This window comes from Glycine soja, chromosome 4 (genome assembly GCF_004193775.1).
Source record: "Glycine soja cultivar W05 chromosome 4, ASM419377v2, whole genome shotgun sequence".
NCBI lineage: Eukaryota > Viridiplantae > Streptophyta > Magnoliopsida > Fabales > Fabaceae > Glycine > Glycine soja.
In genome coordinates this window covers 44,488,119-44,513,924 of record NC_041005.1, presented here as the reverse complement: position 1 = coordinate 44,513,924, position 25,806 = coordinate 44,488,119, and the positions used below count along the sequence as shown (strand labels likewise).

General features: G+C 37.4%; 1 protein-coding gene across 3 annotated transcripts in view; it reads right to left on the bottom strand.

Annotated features, from left to right (window-relative positions):
• Positions 1-25,806, bottom strand: part of LOC114409825 (serine/threonine-protein kinase ATM) — a 91,366-nt gene that overhangs the window by 43,072 nt on the left and 22,488 nt on the right. For all 3 annotated transcript variants that reach the window (XR_003666213.1, XM_028373448.1, XM_028373450.1), the window contains exons 10-23: positions 20,609-20,707; positions 19,908-19,964; positions 19,616-19,700; positions 18,915-18,989; positions 13,983-14,024; positions 13,843-13,913; positions 12,814-12,862; positions 7,812-7,883; positions 7,493-7,648; positions 7,308-7,397; positions 7,042-7,229; positions 2,010-2,607; positions 1,858-1,929; positions 1,618-1,779 (exon numbers count right to left, since the gene is read on the bottom strand). Coding sequence is in view for 2 of the 3 variants with exons in the window: in XM_028373448.1 (XP_028229249.1) it covers positions 1,618-1,779; positions 1,858-1,929; positions 2,010-2,607; positions 7,042-7,229; positions 7,308-7,397; positions 7,493-7,648; positions 7,812-7,883; positions 12,814-12,862; positions 13,843-13,913; positions 13,983-14,024; positions 18,915-18,989; positions 19,616-19,700; positions 19,908-19,964; positions 20,609-20,707 (1,816 nt within the window). In the remaining variant the exon portion in view is untranslated. The remainder of the gene's footprint in view (positions 1-1,617; positions 1,780-1,857; positions 1,930-2,009; positions 2,608-7,041; positions 7,230-7,307; positions 7,398-7,492; positions 7,649-7,811; positions 7,884-12,813; positions 12,863-13,842; positions 13,914-13,982; positions 14,025-18,914; positions 18,990-19,615; positions 19,701-19,907; positions 19,965-20,608; positions 20,708-25,806) is intronic.

Here is a 25,806-nt window from a genome sequence, read left to right as displayed (position 1 = left end):
TGAATGAGCTTCAGCCATGTGAGTTTTGTGAAGCAAATCACGAATGTATTTACTTTGGGTCATTAAGATAGAATTGTTAGACAGATATTTGATTTTCAGACCCAAGAAATAATCCAGATGACCAAGCTGTATGAGAGAAAAAGCAGTATTCAACTTGTTTGTGAGCTGCTGAATCAGAGTGGCTGAGCTACCTATGAGAATTATATCATCCACATATACCAGCAGATAAACAACATCCACTTGATGTCGATAGATAAATAAGGAAGAATCACTTTTGCGGCCAACAAACCCAAACTGTAACGGAGTGGACTTGAGTCTGTCAAACCATTGCCTTGGGGCCTATTTTAACCCATAGATAGCTTTATTTAACCTGCAGACCAGTGACTTGTCTACAACTTCAAAATCAGGAAGTTGTATCATAAAAACAGTTTCTTTAAGAGTGCCATTTAAAAAGGTATTCACATCAGGTTGGAACAGTTTCCACCCATAGGACAGGGCAAGAGTAAGAATAATTCGAATAGTGACAGGCTTGATCACAAGAGAGAAAGTTTCATGGAAATCAAAACTATGAACTTGATGAAACCCCCAATCTTGCTTTGAACCTATTAATTGATCCATCAGTATTTTCCTTCACCCTGTAAATCCATTTACAACCAATGGCCTGTCTGTTAGGAGGTAAAGATACTAAGTCCCAAGTATAATTTTTCAGCAAGGCCTCATACTCCTGATGCATAGCAATGAGCCAATCTTTGTTTGCTAGAGCTTGTTTCACAGTTTTAGGCTCAGAATGAGTGAGAAAAAGTGAAGGGTGAATACCAGATTTAGACCTTGTTTGCATAGAGTGGGTATTGACTGGGATAAAGTTGGGTATAGACACAGACTCTGAAGCAGATGAAGTAGGGTTAGTAGACTCAGAATTTTGTGGCTGAATAGGGATGGATGCAGAAGAAGTGGAGGGACAAGGTACATAAACAGTTGAGATGGAGGAATAAGAGGAACAGAGCTTGAATTAACAGGTGATGCTTGAGATGTCTGAGGAATAGGGGCAACAAAAGGTGGAGAAAGGTTAGGACTTAGGCTAAAATAAGAATCAAGATTTTTTGTGGAATTAGAGGAAGAAGGAAAAAGATCAGTATAGGGATTTAAATTGTGGATGCAGCCAAACCCTCTCAAGCAAAACTCAGTTAGGTAAACCTCATTAAAAAGGTTGTATGCTCCAAACCCTCTCAAGGATTTAATTGTGGATGCAGCCACAGGTTTCCAGTTGCAAGCACAATTGCCTTGCGAACTTTGTTGGCCGCTGCAACCAACAATTGCAAGGTAATGCAGACCACAACCAAGATGTCACAGTCACATCAACAGATGCAAATTAAGATTTAATTCCTTTCCCCCTCTCAATGAAAAAGTATTGCAGCGCAGTTTGATTATATAACTTTAAAACAAAATTAACCAACTCGGACTTTCTTGCATTGTTGTACATATAAAATCTTATTCTTAAAATTCTTTTTGTCAATTAATATTTATTTGATATAATTGATCAAAGAAAATGCCAATGACTCATGGTCCCTAGAAGCCAGTGTAGACTGAAATTCCAAATATATTAAAACTCACAGGTACCTGTTCAGTTTCCACTTCTGTTATATACAGGCCACATTTGTCCTTACCAACAGCATCCAGGGAAGATAAGTTAGTTAGCAAAGTATGAGCAGAAATCAATACATAATCACAAGCAAGCTTAAGTCCAACTTGCTCAATAATGATGTCATTCATTACATTGACCTGCACAACACAAGGAAATTAGAGGTTGTGTTTGAATATGAAATAGTTTATTGAAATTCAGACTTGTTGTTTTCATACCAAATCAATAAATTTTCCAGAAGAAGACCAGAGAGGATGTTGACAGAGATGATACAATATTTTTCCACGCACCTGAATTTTGAAAAGAAGCATAATCAAATAAAAGAAACCATTCAATAAGAAAGAAAATATTAATATTGTCAAAAGTCTACCTTAGGATCATTTTCTTTCTCCATTAACTTAAAGAGGATATCCCATGTAAGTAGAGAAGCAGACAAAAAACTGGAAATAAGGGATATCATGCCCATTTTCCATTTCTCTACAGAAGATGAAACATCACCGCCTACTTTTTTCCCAACTGCTAAACTATCAACCTCTCTAGAATCGTCATTAACATCCAATTCCATATCCATAATCCTGCTTTTACTGCTGTCATTTGGACAAGAACTTTGAATACTATCAGTAGCAGCCATATCTTGCATGACTGAATCAGACTGAAGGTTCATCAGATTGTGAGAATAAGTTTCATATAGATTAACAAAAGCTTTCAAGAGTCTCTCCACAGATTGGATTAACTCACCAAAAGGGGCAAAGCCCATCAAATTTTGATCACTCAATTCGTTAAATATAGGAGATGCAAGAAAACAATGAATGGAAGAAACAAGAGGGCCCATATCATCACAAGTAGGATCATAACCTAAGCAACTAAAAGCCCGGAGGTCACTGTCTTCTTGAATAATTCTTACAGCATTGTCAAGCATCAGTTGCAAGTATTGGCTTAATTTCGAACAAAATGAAACATTAATTTTCCTGAAAGAACACAAAACAATGCATCAAAATCAAATGCATAGGCATAGAGTAAAATTGTGAAAATCAGGTGAAAGGAGTGTCATGAGTAAAACCAATAATTGAGTTCTTAACAATAGCATTGCACAAAATGGAATAATCAAGCTGGAACAAAAGACAGGAAAAACCTGTTAATCATAAGACATATTACCTACTAAGAAGTTCTCACATTTCCAATTTTTGACAATATTACTTGCTGGAAATGGTTGCGTGAAACATAGGAAATGATTCAGGTCCTAGAAAACATTATTGCAGAAAGGGAAATGACATGGTTCCAACAAACTAAACCTCCTATTTTTCATTATTCTTGAAAATAAAAGTCGAAATTAATTCCTCGTGTATATGAAATAGAGCAGCAGGCTTAGTGTATTTTCACTCAAGCAAATTCATAGAATCCTTAATGTTAGAGTATATAGAGTATAAGTAAGAATTCTTTGTAATTAGGTGTAAAGCTAACTGTAGTCATTACAGTAAGTAATGAAGTGGTTGAGGAGGCGAAAAGATGCAATAAAAGCTGAATGGTGCTCAAAGTTAACTATGAGAAGGCGTATGACTCAGTTAATTGGGACTTTCTATTATACATGCTAAGAAGGATGGGCTTTTGCTCCAAATGGATCAATTGGATTGACGGCTGCCTTAAATCAGCTTCCATATTTGTACTGGTTAACAGGAGCCCGTCAGCTGAATTCATTCCACAAAAAGGACTCAGGCAAGCGGATCCACTAGTCCCATTCCTTTTCAACATTGTTGCAGAGGGATTAATTGGCCTGATGAGAGAAGCTTTGCACAAAAATCAGTTTAAAACTTTCTCAATTGGTAGAAATTTGGTGGATATCAGCATTTTGCAGTATGCAGATGATACGATATTCTTTGGGGAAGCGTCAATGGAGAATGTGAGAGCAATTAAGGTGATGCTGAGAAGTTTTGAGTTGGTCTCAGGATTGAGAATAAATTTTGCAAAGAGCAATTTCAGGGCCATTGGGATGTCAGAGCAGTGGACGGCTAGTGCAGCAACATACTTAAATTGCAGCATGATGTCATTGTATTCCAATTGGGGCAAACCCAAGTAGTGCGACTTGGGATCCTGTTATCAAAAAATGTGAGAAAATTAGCAAAGTGGAAACAAAAATACATTTCATTTCAAGATTCCGAAGAAGGTTGTGGACAAGCTGGTGAAGGTGCAGAGGAGGTCTTTGTGTGCGGGGGGGGGGGTGATGCAGAGCAGAAGAAGATTGTCTGGATTAGCTGGGGATCAGCTTGCCTATCAGAGGAGAAAGAAGGTCTGGGAATCAAGAACTTGTCCAAATTTAATTCTGCCCTTCTTGGAAAATAGCGGTGGAACTTGTTTTACCATCAAGATGAGAATAGAAGGAACTTGGCTAAATATGTATGGTGGCAAGATCTTAGGTCCACTTGTCAATCAATAGGGGAGGGAAACTGGTTCAAAAGGGGAATAAGATGGATTTTGGGGTGTGGGTCAAAGGTGAGGTTTTTGGAGGACGGGACGAAGGAAGACGGTATTCCGTTGATGGACAAATACCTAGACTTTATCTAATCTCGAACCAACAGAACAAACCTATCCAGCAAATGGGGACATTATCAGATACAGCATGGGAGTGGAACTTGCAGTGGAGGAGGTTTCTATTGGAATCTGAAACAATCATGGGTGCCAACTTTCTGGAGGATTTGCAGGATCTCTCCATTGATCCTAACCATCAAGACCAGTGGATCTGGAAAGGTGATGCATCAGGGAGATATATTGTAGGTTCTGCATATAAGCTGCTTGACTCGGACGCAAGAGATGAAAATCAAGATGGAGCATTTAGAGAACTGTGGAAACTAAAAATCCCAGCCAAAGCTGCTTTCTTTGCATGGAGATTATTAAGGGACAGATTGCCTACTAAGAACAACTTATGAAGGAGGAACGTACAGATCAGTGATAACCTGTGCCCATTCTACAGAGATAAGAAAGAAGTGGAAGCTCATCTGTTCTTCAGCTGTCATTTGATCCTGCCGCTTTGGGGGGGAATCAATGTCTTGGGTAAAAATGGAGGGACCTCTCCCACAGAACCCACGACAGCACTTCCTCCAGTATTCCTTCTACAGGAATTCGGAAATTCATCTGCAGCGATGGCAGATTTTGTGGATCTCCCTAACTTGATGCACATGGTATCACAGAAATAGATTGGTCTTCTCAAATGACAGCTTCAACGCTAACAAACTGATGGAGGATGCAATATTTGTATGCTGGACATGGCTAACCAATCTTGAAAAAGGATTTGAAGTGCCTTTCCACCACTGGTCAAGTAACATTAGGGAGGGATTTGTAAGAAGGGGGGTCCAGTGTCTTAGCTGATGGGCTAATATATGATAACTATACAGTCAGTTATATGTTCCTTAATTCGTGCTGTATAGTCTGTATTATGGAACCATATTCCTGCTTTATAGAAGTGCTGACTTATATATATACTAGTACCACTTGTACTGCTTTATAATAATATATAATATTATTTTTGCTGATAAAAAAAAAGTCATTACAGTAGGTAATCTTTTGTACTGTAACCAACTTGAGTTTGTTACTAGTTCTAAGTATAGTCAGTGCTTAAGGTCTAATTCAACCCCACAAAATCAGCTTGTATAAGAGGATTGTCCAAGCCTTATAAGCACTACTTAGGTCATATCTCTAATAGATGTGGGATCTCAACCCGCTAAGAGTCAACATCTCAGTGGCTCCGCACTATGACACTTCACTCGGCCTTCTAGTCAGCTCTCTGTAGGTAGCTCTTTCTGTGACACTTCAACCTAACGGTAACGGCAACTAAGGCAGTTTTCCAACACCACGTCCCTATCTCTCTTTCTTGCCTTTGTACAAACACCTTCTTGATGAGAGATCTCATATCATTTTCTTTCTATAATTTTCATCTAGTTTCTATAAATATCATTTGGTCATATAGAGGCTATAAGACCATGTCATGACCAACAACCTCAAAAGCTTAAGTTCCTAGATGAAAAGACATGATTGGATTTACATTACATTTCTAACAAGTTGGGCAGAGAATCACTTCCCCAAAAAGTTTAGGCTCTGGTTATTTGTCTCACTGTAAAAGAACTTTGACTCTCGTTTAAATATAATAAAAATCCCTTTAAACCAGAATTGAAGTGAGTTTCTGTCAGAAAGTGATATAAATCCTGTAGGTGCTAAGCATTCCTTAAGGTGATCGATCAACAAAACACATGGAATCTGGCTTCTTCTTTGCAAGGGGGAAAGTGATCAACAAAATCTTTAAGAGATCATTTGTTTCAAGGTATGATGTTACATTCTTCGGAATCACATTCCCAGGAATATTATAACAAAGAATGCTATTCCTGACATATCTAAACATACATTTGGTTGTCTTTTAATATTCCTTGTAATACTTTTTAAATTTTAAAATGATTAAAATAAAAAATACAAGTGAAAATGAAAGTTACAATGGGGTTAGAATATAATTTCCCTTATTCCCATGGGAATGTAACTTTCCCACCCCTTAGCAAGGGAATAAAATGCACTAGAACATTTTTTTTGAAATGCAAAGAAAATGCACTAGAATATGAAGATACTACTTACCAGTAAATAAACAATACCCAGGAATAATTTTTCAAAACTATAAAAAACATGGGAATATTGCATTCCCATGTTCATATCTTCGGGACTGAACTTCTAATCAGTGAAACAAACACACTCTAAGCTGCTACAGTTTCCTGCACAGGATCAGCATGCAAATTTTCTCACTAAAGCACATTCCATTCCACTACCAGATTCAGGATTCCATGAGTGGCGAACTCTCACCCTGAATGCAAGGGTGGAAATATTACAGTAGTTAATCTTCCACTCAAGCAGTGTTGTTGTAGCTAGTTTTCTATATTGTGATTGTTCATTTTAGAAATAATCTATTCAATCACAAAACTCAAACTTAGATTGTATCTCTGATATCCCAGTTTACTAAGCTTTATCTTATTTTCTCTCATTTTCAGGAAAGGAAATCTCTACTTCTACGAGCAATAAAAACTCTTAGTGAAGCAGAAAGTATGGCATCAGTCCTACTCCTACAAGAGTAAAAGCACTTCTAATACCAAAATTATAATAATAAACTCAAAACAGACTTCCAATTACATTTTATTCAAGTAGTCCAAAGCACCAAACCCTACCTGTCCCTCAGATTGTTCACTCACATTCATACAAACTCCAATACCGAATACAAACAAAAATACTAACGGCATGACACAGCAACAGGACAATTTATAAGAAAGTGATTTATAGTTCTACAAGATAACATTCAGCAAAAATATACACCATTACTTCAGTACCAATAGCAAATGCATAAAAACTAGATAAAGGATTACCCAAATGTGACAAACCTTGTGAAAAAAGAACCATAAAGTAGGTTAGACAAGAGAGAACATATTAAGAAAGTATCTGGCAAACGCCTCTCATTAATCTCCTCTTCCACCAAAGCTCCGAGAATAGAGGTCTCCATTTCATGCAAAAGCTGATCACTTATTTCGCGGGGAACCCGGACATGTGGACAAATTTTCACTTGAGAAGCCTGAAAAAAATCTAATTTCCTTAACCAAAACCATGAAAGCTAACACATACAAGCTTCTGTAAGTGAAGGGCACCAGACCTCAACTTTAGAAATCTTTTCAATTTCTGTGAGAACTTCCACAGAGCAATCCAAAAACTCAAGTAGACATTGGTGTTTAGGCTCTTCAAACTACAGTTAACATCATGATTCAGTTTTAGTGGCAATTTAATGAAAACTATTACAAGAAGAAAAAAATTGTTCAGGCAGGAGTGGCTAGGCTGTACCTTGTGAGAGTCATCTTGAGCATCAGCGACATCAAAATAGTTGTGAACCAGAGGAAGTTCTTTAAAGCATCGTGTAAATGGAACATGACCTACACAAAGTGCATACACAGCACGAGGAATGAACAAAACCATTTGCTCATTCAATGTTGAATAACCCTGCATAATAAGGAACAAATAAATGAAACTAAAGCAAAGGTACATTATGCCTTCCCCACATGTATGGATTTTGCCCATTAGAATTGTTAACACCATATTTTTTTATAGTACACATAATGAAAGATTAAAATACTTTGCTCATAACAATTTTATGTAAACAAACCTTCCAATTAAGATGACACAAAGTTGCTCTCAAAAGGTTTTTCCTCAGATGTAAAATATCTCGAAGGTCAGCCTGCACGTTATGGAAACAGTAAATTAAATACAAAATTGGCTCAGCACAGAAATATTTTTCACTTTTTCATCTGCATATATACTCATCATATATTAAAAAGCTGAGAACAATAGAGTTGTGATAATTTACTGCCATATATTATCATCTTGATAGGATCAAACTTTAAAAGTAAGCTCAGATCTAAACATGTCGACTGGGGACCCAAACCTTTCAGGATTCTTGATTGCTGGATTAAAGACAAGTTATTTGGAAAAATTGTTAAGGAATGTTGGACAAATACTCAGCAAAGGGGTTGGGGGGGCTTCGTGCTCAAAGAGAAGATAAAATGACTTAAGGAGAGGCTGAAGATATGGAACAAGGAGCAATTTGGTGACACACTCAAGAAGGTTCAAAAGATTGAGGCTAACTTAAACAAGCTGGAAGATGATACAACTGATAGACAGTTATCCTCCCAAGAACTGATGACCCGGAAAAAGCTACAAGAAGATATGTGGATAGCTGCCCAATCACACGAGTCCTTACTGAGATAGAAGGCGAGATCAAGATGGATTAGAGAAGGGGACTGCAATTCACGCTATTTCCACCTGCTGCTGAACTCGAACCGCAGAAATAATGCAGTGAAAGGAGTGTTCATTGATGGATCCTGGGTAGAGGAACCGACAAGAGTGAAAGAGGAAGTTCGTATGTTTTTCTTGCAAAGATGTCAAGAATCTGAGCAATGCAGACCAGACCTGAATGGAATCAGATTTCACAATATTGGACAGCAACAAAATGATATGTTGGTGGGGCGTTTCCATAAGGACGAAATAACAAGGGTTGTATGGGATTGTGGAAGTGAGAAAAGTCCAGGTCCTAATGGACTAAATTTGAAGTTCATTAAGGAGTTTTGGCAGTTATTAAAACCTGATGTTATTCGGTTCCTCGCAGAATTTCATGTCAACGGAATTTTTCCGAAGGGCTGCAATGCATCTTTTATCGCCCTAATCCCTAAGGTGCCAGATCTACAAAATCTTAATGAATTCATACCTATTTCACTAATAGGCTGTGTGTACAAGATTGTGGCCAAGCTGTTAGCAAATAGATTGAAGAAGGTAATGTCAGCCATAATAGATGAAAGACAGTCTGCATTCATAGGAGGAAGACATTTGCTGCATAGTGTAATTATAGCCAATGAAGCGGTGGAGGAAGCAAAGAGGTGTCAAAAGTCATGCCTGGTGTTCAAAGTAGATTATGAAAAGGCATATGATTCTGTCTCGTGGGATTTTTTATCATACATGTTGTGGAGATTGGGCTTTTGTCCCAAGTGGATCCAATGGATTGAGGGATACCTTAAATCTGTCTCTGTTTCAGTACTGGTAAAAGGCAGCCCCACCACTGAATTCATCCCACAAAGAGGACTCAGACAAGGAGATCCACTAGCGCCCCTATTGTTCAATATTGTTGCAGAAGCTTTAATCGGACTGATGAGAGAAGTAGTGGATAAGAAGTTATTTAGTGGATTCTTAGTGGGAAAAAACAATGTGGAAGTTAGCATCTTACAATATGTTGATGACACTATATTTTTTGGTGAGGCTACAATACAAAATGTTACGGCAATCAAAACCATTATGAGAAGTTTTGAACTTGCATCAGGCCTCAAAATTAATTTTGCGAAAAGTTGTTTTGGGGCAATTGGGAAATCGGATCAATGGAAGAAGGAGGCTGCTTAGTACCTGAATTGCAGCATGTCGTCCATGCCTTTCATATATTTGGACATTCCGATTGGGGCAAACCCAAGGCGTAGCGAGTTGTGGGATCCTATCATCAGCAAGTGTGAGAGACAGTTAGCAAGATGGAAACAAAGACACATCTCTTTTGGGGGGAGAGTGACCCTTATACAGTCAGTCTTAACATCTATTCCCATTTTTTTTTTCATTTTTCAGGGTACCCAACATAGTAGTGGACAAGTTGGTTAGTATTCAACACCAATTTTTATGGGGAAGTGGAATGGAGCAAAGGAAGATTGCGTGGATTAAATGGGAAACCATGTGTCTTCCAAAAGAAAAGGGGGTCTAGGCATAAAGGATATCAAGCCATTTAACACAGCATTGCTTGGAAAGTGGAGATGGGATCTATTTCAGCAACATGGGGAACTCTAGACTAGATTACTGCATTCCAAATATGGTGACTGGAGATCCTTGGCTGAAGGAACAAGAGGCAGCAATGAATCTCTATGGTGGTAGGAACTAATGACAGTGCTTCACCAACAGCAACAGAGCAATGTCCTTCAAAATGGAACAACTTGGAAGGTGAGGTGTAGAGATTAAGATTAGATTCTGGGAGGACTGCTGGACTGGTGATGATGTATCATTAATGTTAAAATATCCTAGGCTGTATCAAATTTCCTGCCAGCAAAAACAACTCATTCAGCAATTGGGCAATCACGCAAATGCAGGTTGGGAATCAAATTTTATTTGGAGGAGACCCTTATTTGATAATGAAGTTGACACGACTGATGGATTTTTGGGAGAGACAGCACAGACTGTAGTCCAGCCACATAGAGCAGATATCTGGGTGTGGAAACCTGATCCAAATGGCCAATACTCAACACAAAGTGCGTACAATCTATTGTTGGGGGAATCAAGGGAGGAGAACCTGGATGGAGCTTTTGAGGAATTGGGGAAACTAAGGATCCCAACCAAAACATCATTTTTTGCATAGAGGCTAATTAGAGACCGACTGCCAACGAAGTTAAACTTGCGAAGGAGACATGTAGAGGTCAATGACTTGTTGTGCCCATTCTGAAGCAATGTTTTTGCTATGGACATGGCTCAGAAACTTAGAAAAGAATTTCACATCTCATTTTAATCAATGGTCTTCAAATATCAAAGATTGTTTTCTTCAGACACCAACATAGGGAAATAGGATACAGCTCTGCACTATTATCCCATGTAGTTTTCTTTCAGCTTATTTAATATCAAGGCTTGTTAGAGAACCAGCTATGATTTGTGCTTATACAAATATGTATCGATTTAGTACCTCTGGTACTTATTAATGAATATATTATATTTTTGGCTGATAAAAAAAAAAGACAGGCAACCAATTAGCAAATGTCTTTAGTCAATGAGGGACTTCAACATGTCCCCCTTTTGCCCACGGCTACCCACCATGTGGGACTTTCAACACACCCCTCTAGCTAGGAATGACCACAATTTAGGTGGTTTTTCCAACATTCTCCCTTACGCTCAAGACTATCCGCTTGTAGCAAGACAAACACAGGAGTCCCATCAGATAGGCTCTGATTTTATTTTTTTTATCAGCAAAAATAAATATATTAATAAAAGTACCAGAGGTACTATGTTACAAAGAAGCAAAAACCATCAGTCTCCTGGTTCCCCAATCAGACTATATGCAGTCTCTATAGGAACCAGAGACTGGATAAGAATACATATTGTAGTTGCTACTAATAAATCTATCTGTCTAAGCTACCCCACTACTGAATAAAAGCTGCTGGTAAGTTTGACGTCTGATACCATGCCAGAAAGTGAGTTATGAGCCTAACTCAACACTACAAAATCATCTTTTAAGGTGAGGATTAACCCCCACTTATATAGTCTATCTCGGCAATATCTTTAGTCAATCTAGGTCTTCAACATGTCCACCTTTTGCCCACAACTATCTGCCATGTGAGACTTTTAGCACCCCACTTTATCAAGGGATGACCACAATTTAGGTGGCTTTTTATTTGTAACAAATTGGGCATGATTAACATCTATGCATAGAAATCCTTTGATCTATTTCAAGTTGATATTAGAGTCAGCAAGTTCCAAGATCTGAACCCCAAAAACAACAAAAATATGTTGTCCCTCTTCCATCCATCACTGAGGTTGGATCTCATGTTCAAACACCTTCATTTGTCCAAGTGAAGGTGTAATTGGAGAGTTGTCAGACACACACACACACCAACACATAGCACCCCCGTTGACTCATGCAGCTCAAGAGCCAGTATTGCAGGATTTGCAGCATCCAATTGTCATGCTGCTGCTGCCGCCATCTGCTCATCGGCACTTCCTTGTCCTATTCTAGGGTCCAAACCAGATATAATCTGTACTGGTAGGGGCTACTATCTGCCACTAATTTGGGTTCCTCAGAGAAGAAGAAAGATAAGAACCAATTGGCTTGATCAGCCTTGATTGACTTTAGTTTCTAGGTTGGGGAACATATTTGCACTTCCTTTCCATTCCAAGTTAGCTCAAGAGTCAAACTCCTTTTGTGTCGAACTTTTTGATATTTGGGATCAGAGTCATGTCTCTACTCATTGAGGCCGTTAGTATATTGTTCCTTTATTGATGACTTTTCACACTCCTACTTGGTTATTTCTTATGAAAGAACATTCTAAGTTATTTTACATATTCAAGTTTTTTTAATATTTAAAATCAGTTTGGCAAGTCAATTAAGGTTTTACATAGTTACAATGCAAAAGAATACTTTTCCAAAGACTTTCCTTGCACCCTTTACAAAACAGAGTGACCGGAAAGAAAAAAAATCTTGTTGAAACAATTTGTGCTTTGTTGCTACATGCAAATTGAGTCGTGTTAATTGGATGTAATTAAATCAATTGAGCCACATCTTCTGTTGTCAATACTGGTGTCCTCATCCACTGTTATTCCCCAAAAGTCCCATATATCATATTCCTCCTCATGTTTTCAGATGTACTTTTTCTGATCAGGACCTTTCTCTGGTTGTAGTTCTCTCCTCAAGCTATTAAAGGTATCTTTCTTAGCTATTTCAGGTTATAAAAGGGATGTCATCGTTATAATATCCTGACTCATTGATGATATAGCTCTGCTGATGTCAATTCTATATAAACTTAAGTCTATAAACCAATGACTAATCTAACATTAATTAAATTAATGACATAAAAAAGTATGATGCTTTCTTAGCAACTTACATGGGAATTTTTTCGTGAAAAGTAACATGAGAAGAAATATAAGATGGATCTGCATAAAAGAAAATTATGAGCTAAATAAAAATGCAGTAACAATATCATGTCTATAAAAAATTTCAAATTCAGAAAAGAAACAAAGAAAAATAGAAAAGGGAAACCACAAAAGCTAAAAATAATAAAATAAGAATTTATTGGTAGATGCCTTCTCTTGGTACTCTAGCTCCCCAACTTTAATAAAAGCCTCACATAAACTATCTCATTCCAATTCAGTAAACGCCTACAGCATAAACAATCCACTTTGAAAGGGCAGCTATTGTTTTCTTTCATGGGAAGTGAGTCTATGTGTGTACATATTAGACTTGTAGTAGTCAATAGCAAATAACGGCAGTGACCTCCCCGAAAAGATGTAGGGGGGTAGCAGATGGCAAGATGGCCACTATTTTAATATTCTAATAGAATAATATTAAAATTTAAATATTCTGCTATTAAATTTAATGTTATGTAAATTAAATAATCAATTAAATAATTTTTATTTGAAACTAAACAATAGTTGATACGTTCTGATCATGTATTCTAACTTTTTGTTATGAAATTAAACTTAAAAAAATTTTAAATATCTTAATTAAAGTTATTTCAATGCCATCATTCTAAAGGGAGAGAGGGAGACCAAGAAGAATAATGAAATAAGTTGTTAAGGGGATTTCATGGTAAATAATATCTTTGAAGATTGGTCTTACACCAAATGGCATTGCATGTCTATGTAGGTGACCTCAGCTAGGGATATAAGGTTTTTGTTGTTGTAGTAGTAGTTGATGTTGCGCCATCATTCTAAATAATAAAGAGTAAATTTCAAGGTATTCAATACATCGACGGAAATTTTTTAGCACTTGAGCTCCAACTAGTTCTTTAATACGAGTAAAATAATGTATGATTGAATTTATTTATTGACTCAAATGATATACTTTCATTTATTCAGTAACAACCTTAAAACCATATTTTGCATGTGAGTGTGACAAGGTAAAAGACGCTTACACTGAATTTGGTCTTTTGAAAAACTGAAGTTCCCATACATCTTGAGGTATAACACTTGTATTTACAAAATCCTGGATAGAAGCATGTGATGTTAGAATTATTATTAACAGCATTCTCGAGTTGTAAATTATAAAACTCACATTTGAGGTTATATTACTAAGCAGCAGCAAAGCAGCATCCACCTGCATCAGTGTGTCCTTGTCAAATTAAAATAGAAACTTACACAAAAATAACCAAGAGAGAAACAATTTCTATTAAAATAGAACAAGTAGGATAACAGTAACTACATACTACAACAGCAGCTCTTGAATGTTTCCCTTGCAGATTTTATTTGTCTGCTCAAGGATCCATTTGTAGGGCTGTAAATACATATGTACCTTAGTACCTCTGGTACTTTTTATTATATATATAAAATTACTTTTGCTGATCAAAAAAAAAATAATGATGATGATGATGATGATGGTGATAATAAATAAAATATCCATAAAAAGAAAAGGTTAACTATACACGATCTATTAATCATTTTATCAATTTTTATTGTAAATATGCTCAAAACAAATAACAAGATATTAAGTAAACCAAGAAGACTACAACAACAAAAGTCTTATCCCACTAGGTGAGGCTAGCTACATGGATCACACAACATCATTTGACTTGCTTCAAGACCAAATCTTCACAGATATTATTTACTAGGAGATCTCTCAAAGCAACTTCCCCATGTTTCTTTTATCAACAAAAGTATGTATATATATTATTGATAATGATTGATAATTGTTAGCAGTACCAGAGGTACTATTTCTGTACATACTATCACACTGTTACCATCAATGTTCCGTTTTGAGATTCTAATATATTCTGAATGCAGTATATATTAGAGTACCAAAACACTGTGATGAAGAGCATGATAAATCCCACCCACAAAGGACCTTATCCCCCTCCACACAAAAGCTCAGCTTTAGTATGGCTGGTCCATACGTGATAAGGTGCTTCAAAATCCTTTTCCATGTTTTTCAGCCACAACCAACAAAAGTAAATCACCTCCTCCATCACTTGGTGACCATCAAATTCTTCATTGGCAAAAATCAACCTGTTCCTTGGTGCCATATACGCCATGTCAAAGCTACCCACATTGTTTGCCACCTATTCTGAACCACACCTTCCAAACAGCAGTATGAATGCTGTAAGAAGTGTTCATTAGGTGTTTGTGGCAATACTGTAGACACTCCTGGCCATGAGAGACACTCCCACCACATTGGTAAGATCCTATCACATTTAAAGAATAAATGTGAAGCATCTTCCTCCTCCAACATACACAGCGGACATCTAGACTCCTGTATATCCACATTTCTTCGTAAAAGATTAATCCTTGTTAGAATTCTGTCCCTCAACAGCCTCTAACTGAAATGTGCAACCTTGCTGGGAACCTTCAACTTCCCCAACCTGCGGAACACCCCATTATCATCCCCAGCCTCTCCCCAATCACCCCCTTCTTCGCTGAGAATTTTATATGTGCTGATAACTGAATACTCCCCACCTGTGTCCCCCAACCACACCTATATATCCTTCTGCAAAGGCTGAATACCAAGATCTTCCACTTCTGCCATGAAATTTGATGCCAAGGCCAGTTCACTCTCCATCAGATTCCTTCTCCAAAATAGATTCCATTCCCAAGTACCATCTTTTTTTTTTTTTATCAGCAAAACTAAATATATTATATATATATGACCAAAACAGTACCAGAGGTACTAGTACAAAGGGATATACATTCTCATATCTAGACACCAAAGATAAGGTATTCTAGATATAAGGAGAACATGTAGTTTGTTCTAATTGTAACACCCATTACATAACAAAACCCTGACTAATATTGCTTGACCATTGATTTAGATGGATTGTGAAATCTTTCTCAAAATGTCTAAGCCAAGTCCAGGTCAAGAAAATAGCTTCATCAAACAATCTATTAGCATTGAATTCTGCATTTGAGAATAGAATTCTGTTTCTTAGCTTCCAAATAGCCCAAGTTACCGCCAACCACCAATATCTCCACCTCTTAGCCCAAGTACCATCTACCAGTGGCCCCATTTGATAAATAAACTGTTGTCTTTGTTCTAAGATACAATAAAGGCACTGATATTTATCCATCATACAGATTCCATCGTCAAGCCATCCATCCTCCCAGAATCTAAAGTTTGATCTGCACCGGATGCTCCATTTTATATTCCCCCTCTCCCCATGTGTCCTTCTTGGTCTCCCTCTCCCCCTTTTCACATGACAAAAAACCATACAACGATACAGTTCACTCTTCTAATTAGGGCCTCCAATGACCTTTGTATGTGTCCAAACCACCTTAACTTATTTTGTCATCTTTTTCACAATCGGTACTACATTGATATCTACTCATATACAATAGTTTTGAATATTGTCCTTTCTTGTATGTCCACACATCCATCTTAGCATTCACATTTCTATTATTCCCACCTTTTTCTATTGCTCCTTTAATGTCCAACATTCACTACCATAGAGAAAGTTGAATGTAAAGCAATACAACAAAACCTGCCTTTGAGCTTGTTAGGTGCTTTGCAATTACAAATAACCCTTCCGCCTTTCCCCATTTTAGTCATCCTGCTTGTATCATGTGTGTATCATCATCATTAATTTCCCCATCATTAGGTTCGATATCTTCTCCCATATTTACTTCCAAGTTGTATTCTTGTTGCTTCTTGCTAAAATTACAATGCATTTACTCTATCTTACTCCTACTCAAGCAAAAACTTTGTTTTCAAAGTTTGTCTTTAAATATCAAATTTAAAGTAAATTGTTTCCTTTGATTTGTTTTGATGCACCACAGAAATGGTTTTGATAATTGTCTTTAGTTGTATATGAAGATTGATTCTTATTTGTCTTGATTTCTCAATTCAAAATAGCAATTTTCAATTAATGATGATTATGGTTTTGTTAAATGTAATTCTTATTTGTCCTGATTTGTCAATTTATAATAGCATTTTCAGTTAAGAATTTTTTTTGGAAGGCAGAAAATATATATTATTAATCAGAAACACAGCAGCACCAGAGGTACTGCTGGTGACATATACATAAGTACAAGACACCTATTATAACACCCTCCAAAACAAGATTTGAGAAAACCCAACACTGACCCCACCACATAGGATAGATATGTCCAACCCGTATTAACCAAAATATTCCACAAGGTTGGAAGACCAGTGGTTGAAAGAAGTACTAAACTTTTTCTCTCTGATCTTTAACCATGACCATGCTAGGAATAAAGCATCTTCCATCACTTTGGAAGGTTCAAAGTGATTGCCCTGGAATATCAATAAATTCCTATGCTGCCATATGGAGCTGGTTAATGCAATCCACCATCCACACCATCGAGTATGATTTTTCCCTGCTCCAAAGCCATCACAGAATTGGGCAAAGTGAGTTGCTGGAGAAGCTGAAAGTGGTCCTACCATCTGGTTCCACCTAATGGATTCCCACCATAGTCCTCTGGTCAATTTGCAATTGAAAAACAAGTGGCCAGCCTCCTCTTGGTAATACCCACAGAGAGGGCATTCATTTTCCTGAATGGGCACATTTCTTCTAAGGAGGTTATATCTAGTGGATAATCTATCTTTGATAAGTCTCCAAGAGAAAACCGCAGCCCTTGGGGGGATGTTCAGCTTCCAAATTGTCTTGAAGATATTGGCCTCTGGAATTTGTCTGTTATTGGTCATTCATTTTCAGTTAATAATGATTTAGGTTTTGTTAATTGTAATGCTGAACACAACCTAAGTAAAATAATGCAAGCTTGTGCATTCATTGCTTAGATCAACCTATCTTTCTCATCTTTTTTTTTTTTGATCGGCAAAGATAAATATTATATATTAAAAGGAAGTACCAGAGGTACTCAAAGTACAAAAGAACTCCATATAAATGGTTCCACAGTCAAACTTGAAATTTTGAAGGGGAACCAGTCTATGGATACAAAAAGCAATTACATGCATAAGTGAGAAAACTATGCTGTCCTCTGCTAATGCTTCATTGGATCAAAATCTAGAGAGCTTCTTCTAGATTGTTGATTGGTTTAAGTCGAAAAGGAACAAATAGAGCTAATTATATTTATATATTTAGCATGACTATATGAGTAAAGAATGGAGTAGCAGAGCTTAATGAAATCTATAGTTGTTAATTTCAATTAGAAATGGGGAGTAATAGTATAAATTGTACTTATCAAAGTCATTGTCCAGTAGTGTAAAATGATCCATTGACCAGTCTTAACATAATTGTCTTCAATCAAATCCCGATTCATTCTTTTGCTATAGTGGTCTATACTCAATAGTGCGCTATAGCGGTGCAACTTCAGATAGCAACCAAAATAGTCACTTCTCACATGCTATAGTGGTGCTATTATGATATAGGCTTCAAAAACCCATTTTTACCCCTAGAACATCATTGTTTGGGGGCTTTTGGGGGTAAAATATTCCACAAAAAGTCACCTCTATTGCTTCACACATTACAGGACTATTTATCATGTGTTCTGATTTTTCTTCTTCCTTTAGACTTCCCAATTCATCTATTTATTTTTTGTCTAATTTGTTAAGTTGTTTCTATTAATTTCATCACCTTTCATTTTCTTTACCTTATTACTACCTTCTCATTACTAAGTTCTCATAGCTCCTAGATTGATGATGATTGTGTGTAAAGTGTGACTAACTATTTATCGGGAATTTCTTTAATTTTGGGTTTTTTGTGTTGTTATTTGAGCATTTATACATGCAGTATAATAAATTATTTAGTTTGTATTACAGTATTTAAAATAGCAGTAGTCATGCAATCCCACTATTGCGTTTTCAGAGTTAGCTGCAACGTGCCATTATCCGAGATTGATATGTAAGATTTTTATTTATTTCTGTTAATTTAGCCAGTCATTCAAAAAACTGATTATCTAAATCGATAACCTATTAACTAGACCTAAACCTAGGCGCAAACATACCTAGAAGGACTAATTTGATATTCGTCAAAAACAACAATTTAAAATTGGGAGGATATAGTTCTGTCAAGAAAAAACTTACAAGAGCATTTATATTGCTAAAAATCGGTAACCCGTGCACAACAGTACTCCATAACAGTTGCCAACCATGGATGAACTGCAAAAATTAGTTTAACCAAAACAATGCAGATTTTAGAAAGAAAATATCACACTGGAGACACAACAGGGATAAACAATTCTCCAAAGTAGCCCTACGAAAACTGTTAAAATTCAGTGACTTGCTGACTATTAGGGAATACATTCTTTGGAAATCAAACCTTGAGTTCTACTGAAAGATTATTCAAAAAATTCAATTAGCATAAATCAAACATGGAGGGGCAGCTCCTGTCCATACCGCATTTTTTTGTATCTTTAATTATTAATATTAAGTAAATATGCTTCACATTGCTAGCTTTATTGATTACTATAATCCATTCACAATAGTCTTTCCCCAGATCATTAAATAGCCAACAAACTACAGATTATCTGTTTATCCTACATAAAATTCAATACAAGCAAGAAAATAACAATGAATGAGGAGGATAAGATATTCTCCATAACCAAGAAATAAAGGAAAACACAACAAAGGAACAGAAAAGGCATGTTAATTCAAAACAAGCCCCCCAATGGCATTTTGACATGTTGATCTTCCATTATCAACACCATTATATGTTTAGCATTAGAATTTTGAGACATAGTGCGACAGACATCAAAGGACTGTGAAAATGTCTATGGAAGAGAGACCTCATTTAAGGTAGAAGATGGCATTGAAGATATCTCCGTCCCCAAATTTGGAAGCAACAGAACAGAAGAAAGTTCCTGCAAACTCCTTCAGATGCAATAGAACAGACATAAGTTCATATCCACGGTACCAATTCAAATAGACCAAAATGCCGTATATATTATAATATGGAAAATTGGATTAAAGTCCTACAACAAATTTGAGATGCACAAGCAATGTTCTGTCTTATTCACATGCATAAAAGAGACAATAAAACTGTATAAAGAGAACAAGGTCTAAATAACAGCAACATACCTCAGAGTCCACAACAAACCATCATAGATACGATCAACATTCGCAGAATTCAGGATTCTGCAATATTATCTCCATTTTATTAATAACCCTGATCATGAACATTCTTTCTGACAAAGATGTCATACAGTATTCAATTCAAATCATGAGAAAAGTAATTGGGCTTTTGAAGAAAGACCACATTCCAACCAGAAAATTATTTATCATTAGCTCTAGCTGTCTCTCCAAGCATGCACAATATTCCCACAGATAATTTTAACATTTTGTTATTAAAGGGAATAAAAGTAACTTGAGTATAGAAGAAAAAAACAGTGCAAGAGATGGGGAGAGAGTAAACTTACATGAATAAAAAAATTATTAGCAAAGAACTTATTTAAGTAGAAGAGAAAGATACACATATGTAAGAAGACAAGAAATCCTCAACATTTAAAGACGTTGCAATGAAGAATATAATAGACAAAGAAACAAAGTGCATGAATAAAAATGTAATGGTACAATTCACAAATGTTTAGGTTTTAACACCATCAAAAGAAAAGAGAAGGCAAGAAAATTACGAATCATAATTTTCGACTCCACACATTTCTACAGTGTTTTGTGCTGAAAACCACCAATAATTTTGAATAAGAAAGCTATGAAGGGAGCCAACATTGAAACAAATGACCATGGTAGTTATTCCTTTGTTTACCCCGCCAATCCTAAATTACCTGTCAAAGCTCATACATATGCCTTCAAACCAGTAGAGAAAAAGATCCTTGCAAATGCGAGTATGGTAGTTGCGAGTGAGAGAACAAAAAGCAGCATTCCTATAGCATAGATCCTTCATCAGAATTTGCCACAATGATACTTAATTTAAACAATCTCTGTTAATAGGATATAACACAACAAAGTTGATTGCTGCGTTATTATATCAGAAGATGTATTCAAGGACTAAGGACTTTACTACAGATTCTAGCATAAAATGTGAAAATAAGATAAAATGATAACAAAAAATATCTGTAAACCCAAAATAGGTTTAAAACCCAACAACTTAAACACTAAGGGTAATATGAATAAAGAATTCAATTTCTACTAAAAGTTTACATTTTTATTTATTGTTACAAACTTCAAATCCTGTACAGTGTACACACACATATATATTTTTTTGAACTGCAGATATAATTTATATTAATGATAGAAGTACCAGTGGTACTAGAAGATACAGATTAGGATTGACTGTTGCAGGGATACTAGACATACAACAGTATTACATAAAAAATAGCCCTGCCCTTCCTAGAAACATTAAATAAATGCTAAAGACATTGCTGAGGCCCACTGGAAAAAAGGGACATTAAAGTCCCTTTCCCACCCCTTCAGCCAGGTCCACATAAGAAAAAGAATACTATCTGCCAGTTTAGAGATATCAAAGGATTGACTATGGTGGGGAATGGAACTAAAATCAAGTTTTGGGAGGATCATTGGGGCTTTGGAGACACATCGCTGCTGGCAAAATACCCCAGTTTGTACCTAATTTCAGACCAACAGCACAACTATATTCAGGAGATGGGTCAGCAAACAGACAAAGGGTGGGAGTGGAAATTTAAATGGAGAAGACACTTGTTCGACAGAGAGCTTGAGATGGCAGATTGCTTCCTTTCTGAAGTTGCTGGCAGCAGTATCCAGATTCACAAAAAAGATGAGTGGATCTGGAAATCAGAGCCTACTGGACAATATTCGGTAAGAAGCGCCTATAATATGCTCAATGGAGTGGATGTTGAGGAGGATAATGGGTGGATGTTTGAGGAGTTATGGAAGATTCGAGTCCCAACTAAAATCACTATTTTTGCATGGAGGTTATTAAAGGAGAGACTACAAACGAAGGCAAATTTGAGGAGGAGAAGGGTGGCAATTAATGATCCATTATGCCCATTTTGTGGTAATTCTGAGGAGAACGAAGCGCATGTATTTCTGACATGTGACAAAATACTCCCATTATGGTGGGAATCTATGAAATGGGTCAACCTTCATGGAGCTTTTCCGCAGAAACCGTGGCAGCACTTTTCCCAGCATGCATTCTGTTTTCCCAGCAAAATTCGTATTAACCGATGGAGAAGTTGGTGGCTAGCCCTCACATGGACAGTGTGGCAGCACCGGAATAAAATCATCTTCTCAAATGAAACTTTTGATGGAAACAAATTAATGGAGGATGCTATTTTTACATTATGGACATGGCTGAAGAACTTTGAGAAGGACTTTGCTCTCACTTACAGCTATTGGTCGTCTAACATAGCAGCAGGATTTGTATTTTCAGGGGGGTAGAAACCATAGACAGTGGGTGTTGTAGGTCTTTGTAATACCTAGCTTTGGTTCCTTGCGAGACTGCTATTAGTCTGAGCTTGGAACCATGTTGCTGGCAAGCTAATCTAATTACATGTACTGTTTGGTACCTCTGGTACTCACTATATATATAATATATTTTATCTTTGCTGATCAAAAAAAAAAAAAAAGGATTGACTATGGAAAATGATATCATTTCTAAGCTTCCAGATTGTATTTGTAGCTGCCAACCACCAAAGTTTCCATCTTCTAGCAGTAGCCAATGATCCTGCAGTAGGTGAGTGCTAGAGAAAGTTATCCATGGGTCTACAGTGGATAGTTCTGACTTCCTTCACCCAGGATAGGAACTCCCACCACAAGGGCTGAATTTTGTCACAAGTGAAGAACAAATGAGATGCAGATTCAGGCTTGCTGTTGCAGAATGGACATAAGTCACTGTCCATATGAATTTGTCTCCTAGCTAGGTTATCTTTTGTAGGAAGTCTATCCCATAACAGTCTCCATGCAAAGGACAAGGCCCTCGGGGGGATTTTAATATCCCAAAGTTGCTGGAAGGCCAATTGCTGAACTTCAGAAGCCTACTCAACTTTTAGCACTTGGTAAGCAGATTTGGTAGAGAAGATTCCACTAGAGTCAGCTCTCCAGACCCAGGTGTCCTTCAAGTTGCTGTTTAACCTGATTGCTGATATTTGGTCAATGAATTTCGAAGCTATTCCCATCTCACTATCGAACAGATTTCTTCTCCAAAGAAGATTTCACTCCCACCCAGTTTCAGAGAATGATCCCATATCAGCCATAATGTGGTTTCTTTGAGAGGAAATTCGGTATAGTTTTGGAAATTGATCTTTGAGGGGAAGCCCATCCTCAGCCCAAGCATCTTCCCAAAACAGAATTTGATCACCCTTACCCACTTTCCAGCAGAATTGATTAGTGGCAGCAATCATGTCCTGATGTTGATTGATAGCTTTTAGATCAGCCCACCAGGTAGAGAAATACTGTTTTTGAGGCCCCCGATCTAGTCCTCTCCACCCTTTATACTTAGAAATCAGAATCCTATTCCAAAACTGCTGTGGTTGATGGAACATCATCCATTTCCACTTTAGTAGGAGAGCATTATTAAGGGTGTTAAGATCTTTGATTCCCAATCCTCCAAAATCTTTAGAAGCACAGCATAGTGTCCAAGATACCCAAGCAATTTTCCTCCCGTGTTGGTTACCTCGCCAAAGAAATTGTCTTTGGATGGCAGATAACCTATTAATCACTGCTTTAGGGGCCCTGAAAAAAGACAAGTAGAACAGAGGTAGTGCAGTTAAGACAGCATTAATAAGGGTAAGTCTGCCAGCCATGGAGATATTTCTCTGATTCCACCTGTTCAGCCTAGCCTCAAATTTCCTGATTATAGGATCCCACACCGCCTTTCTTTTAGGGTTGACACCAATGGGGATACCTAAATAGCAAAATGGAAATTGAAGCAGGCCACAATTTAGGTACTCTGCAGCCTGGAAACACCACTCTTCAGACTGCCCTACAGCTCCAAATTTGCTCTTAGCAAAGTTAATCCTCAATCCAGAGACCAACTCAAAGCTCCTAAGAATAACCTTCACAGTTTTGGCATTTTCCATGGATGCTTCTCCAAAAAATATCGTGTCATCGGCATATTGAAGAACATCCGCAGGCACCTTATTGCTCCCCACTAAGAAACTTGTAAAGCATTGTTTTGCTACCGCTTCCCTCATCAACCCTGTCAAGCCTTCAGCCACTAAATCAAAAAGGAGAGGAGCCAATGGATCCCCTTGTCTCAATCCTCTTTGAGGTTTGAACTCAGCAGTGGGGCTGCCATTCACAAGGATAGACATAGAAGCTGAAGTAAGACAACTCTTGGTCCACCTTATCCATCTCTCATGAAACCCCATTCTTGTCAACATGTACAAAAGAAATTGCCAAGACACGGAGTCATAGGCCTTCTCAAAATCCACTTTGAAAACCATACAAGATCTGTTAAGCCTCCTAGCCTCCTCAATTACTTCATTTGCCACCAAAACTCCCTGCAACAAGTGCCTGCTTTTAACAAAGGCTGACTGCCTTTCATCAATAAGCTGAGGCATGACCTTTCTCAACCTATTAGCCAGCATTTTAGAAATAACTTTGTAGATACAGCCTATGAGGGAGATAGGCCTGAAGTCACTAATAACCTGTGGATCCTTTAGCTTGGGTATAAGAGCAATAAAGGAGGAGTTACATCCTTTAGGGAGAGAAGCATTAACAAAGAACTCTGCAATAAACCTAAGAAATTCAGGTTTTAGCTCCTTCCAAAAGTGTTTAATAAATTTGAAGTTGAAACCATCTGGCCCCGGACTTTTGTCATTCCCACAGCTCCCCACAGCACACCTCACCTCCTCTTCCTTAAAAGGTTCAACCAATAAATCCCTCTGAATAGGAGTTAAAGCGTGAAAGGGAACCCCATCCAGGTTAGGTCTATGCAGCTGGGGTTCATAAAATCTCCTCTGAAAATGCTGAAGAATTTCAGCCTTAATGAGATTAGGATCTTCAACCCAACAGTCATCAATCATCAGCCCTCTCAAGGTATTTCCCCTCCTGCTGTGGTTAATTAGCTTGTGAAAATACTTGGTGTTGCTGTCCCCCTCCTTAATCCATCTGCTTCTAGACTTCTGCCTCAAGATGGATTCATAGAGATTAGACTTTTCCCAAAGCTCAGCTTGGAGATTCTTTAGCTGCTGGACTTGGTTAGTAGAAGCCTGTGCTGACATAGAATTCTCCAGCTCATTTAAATCCTGCTGCAGTTGTTTCATCTTCTTATAGAGGTCTGTTGTATTTTCTTTACTCCACAGCTTCAGTCTAGATTTAAGGATCTTGAGCTTGTTTTTTAAAACAAATCCACCCCAACCAAATGGCTGATTGGCAGCCCAGCATTCCCTCACCACATTCTGGAACTCCTTGTTCTTTAGCCAAGCATCAAAAACCTTAAAAGGCTTAGGGCCCCAATCGATGTTCTTAGATTTCACAATAATAGGGCAGTGGTCAGAGTAGTTTCTCTCCAAATTAAATTGAGAACTATCTGGCCATTTAACTAACCACCCATCAGTGACCAACACTCTATCAATTTTGATTTTACAGGTTCCATTTGGCCTGACCCAAGTAAAAGGCTTTCCCGTGCAAGGTATGTCATCAATTTCTAATTCAGCAATCCACTAATTAAATTCATCCATAGTGCTGCTATCATAACTGCTTCGATTACACCCCATTCTTTCTGAGGGGTGCCTAATGCAATTAAAATCCCCTACAAGACACCAACATGTATCTTGGGATTGAATCTTTCTACTCCTTATATTCTGCCAAAGCTGTCTCTTTCCCCGAAGGTCACAAGGGGCATAAACATTAACTACTACCAGCCTCTGCATTTCAGGCAACCAGGTTCCACCAAGCATGATAAAATCTTTTTCAGAAACACGAAAGTCAACCTGAAAAGTATTATTATTCCAAGCACAGAGGAGCCCCCCAGCAGCATTGACAGCAGGTTGCCATTCCCAAGCCACGCTAGGTTGTCCCCACAAAGATTGGCAGCAAGCTC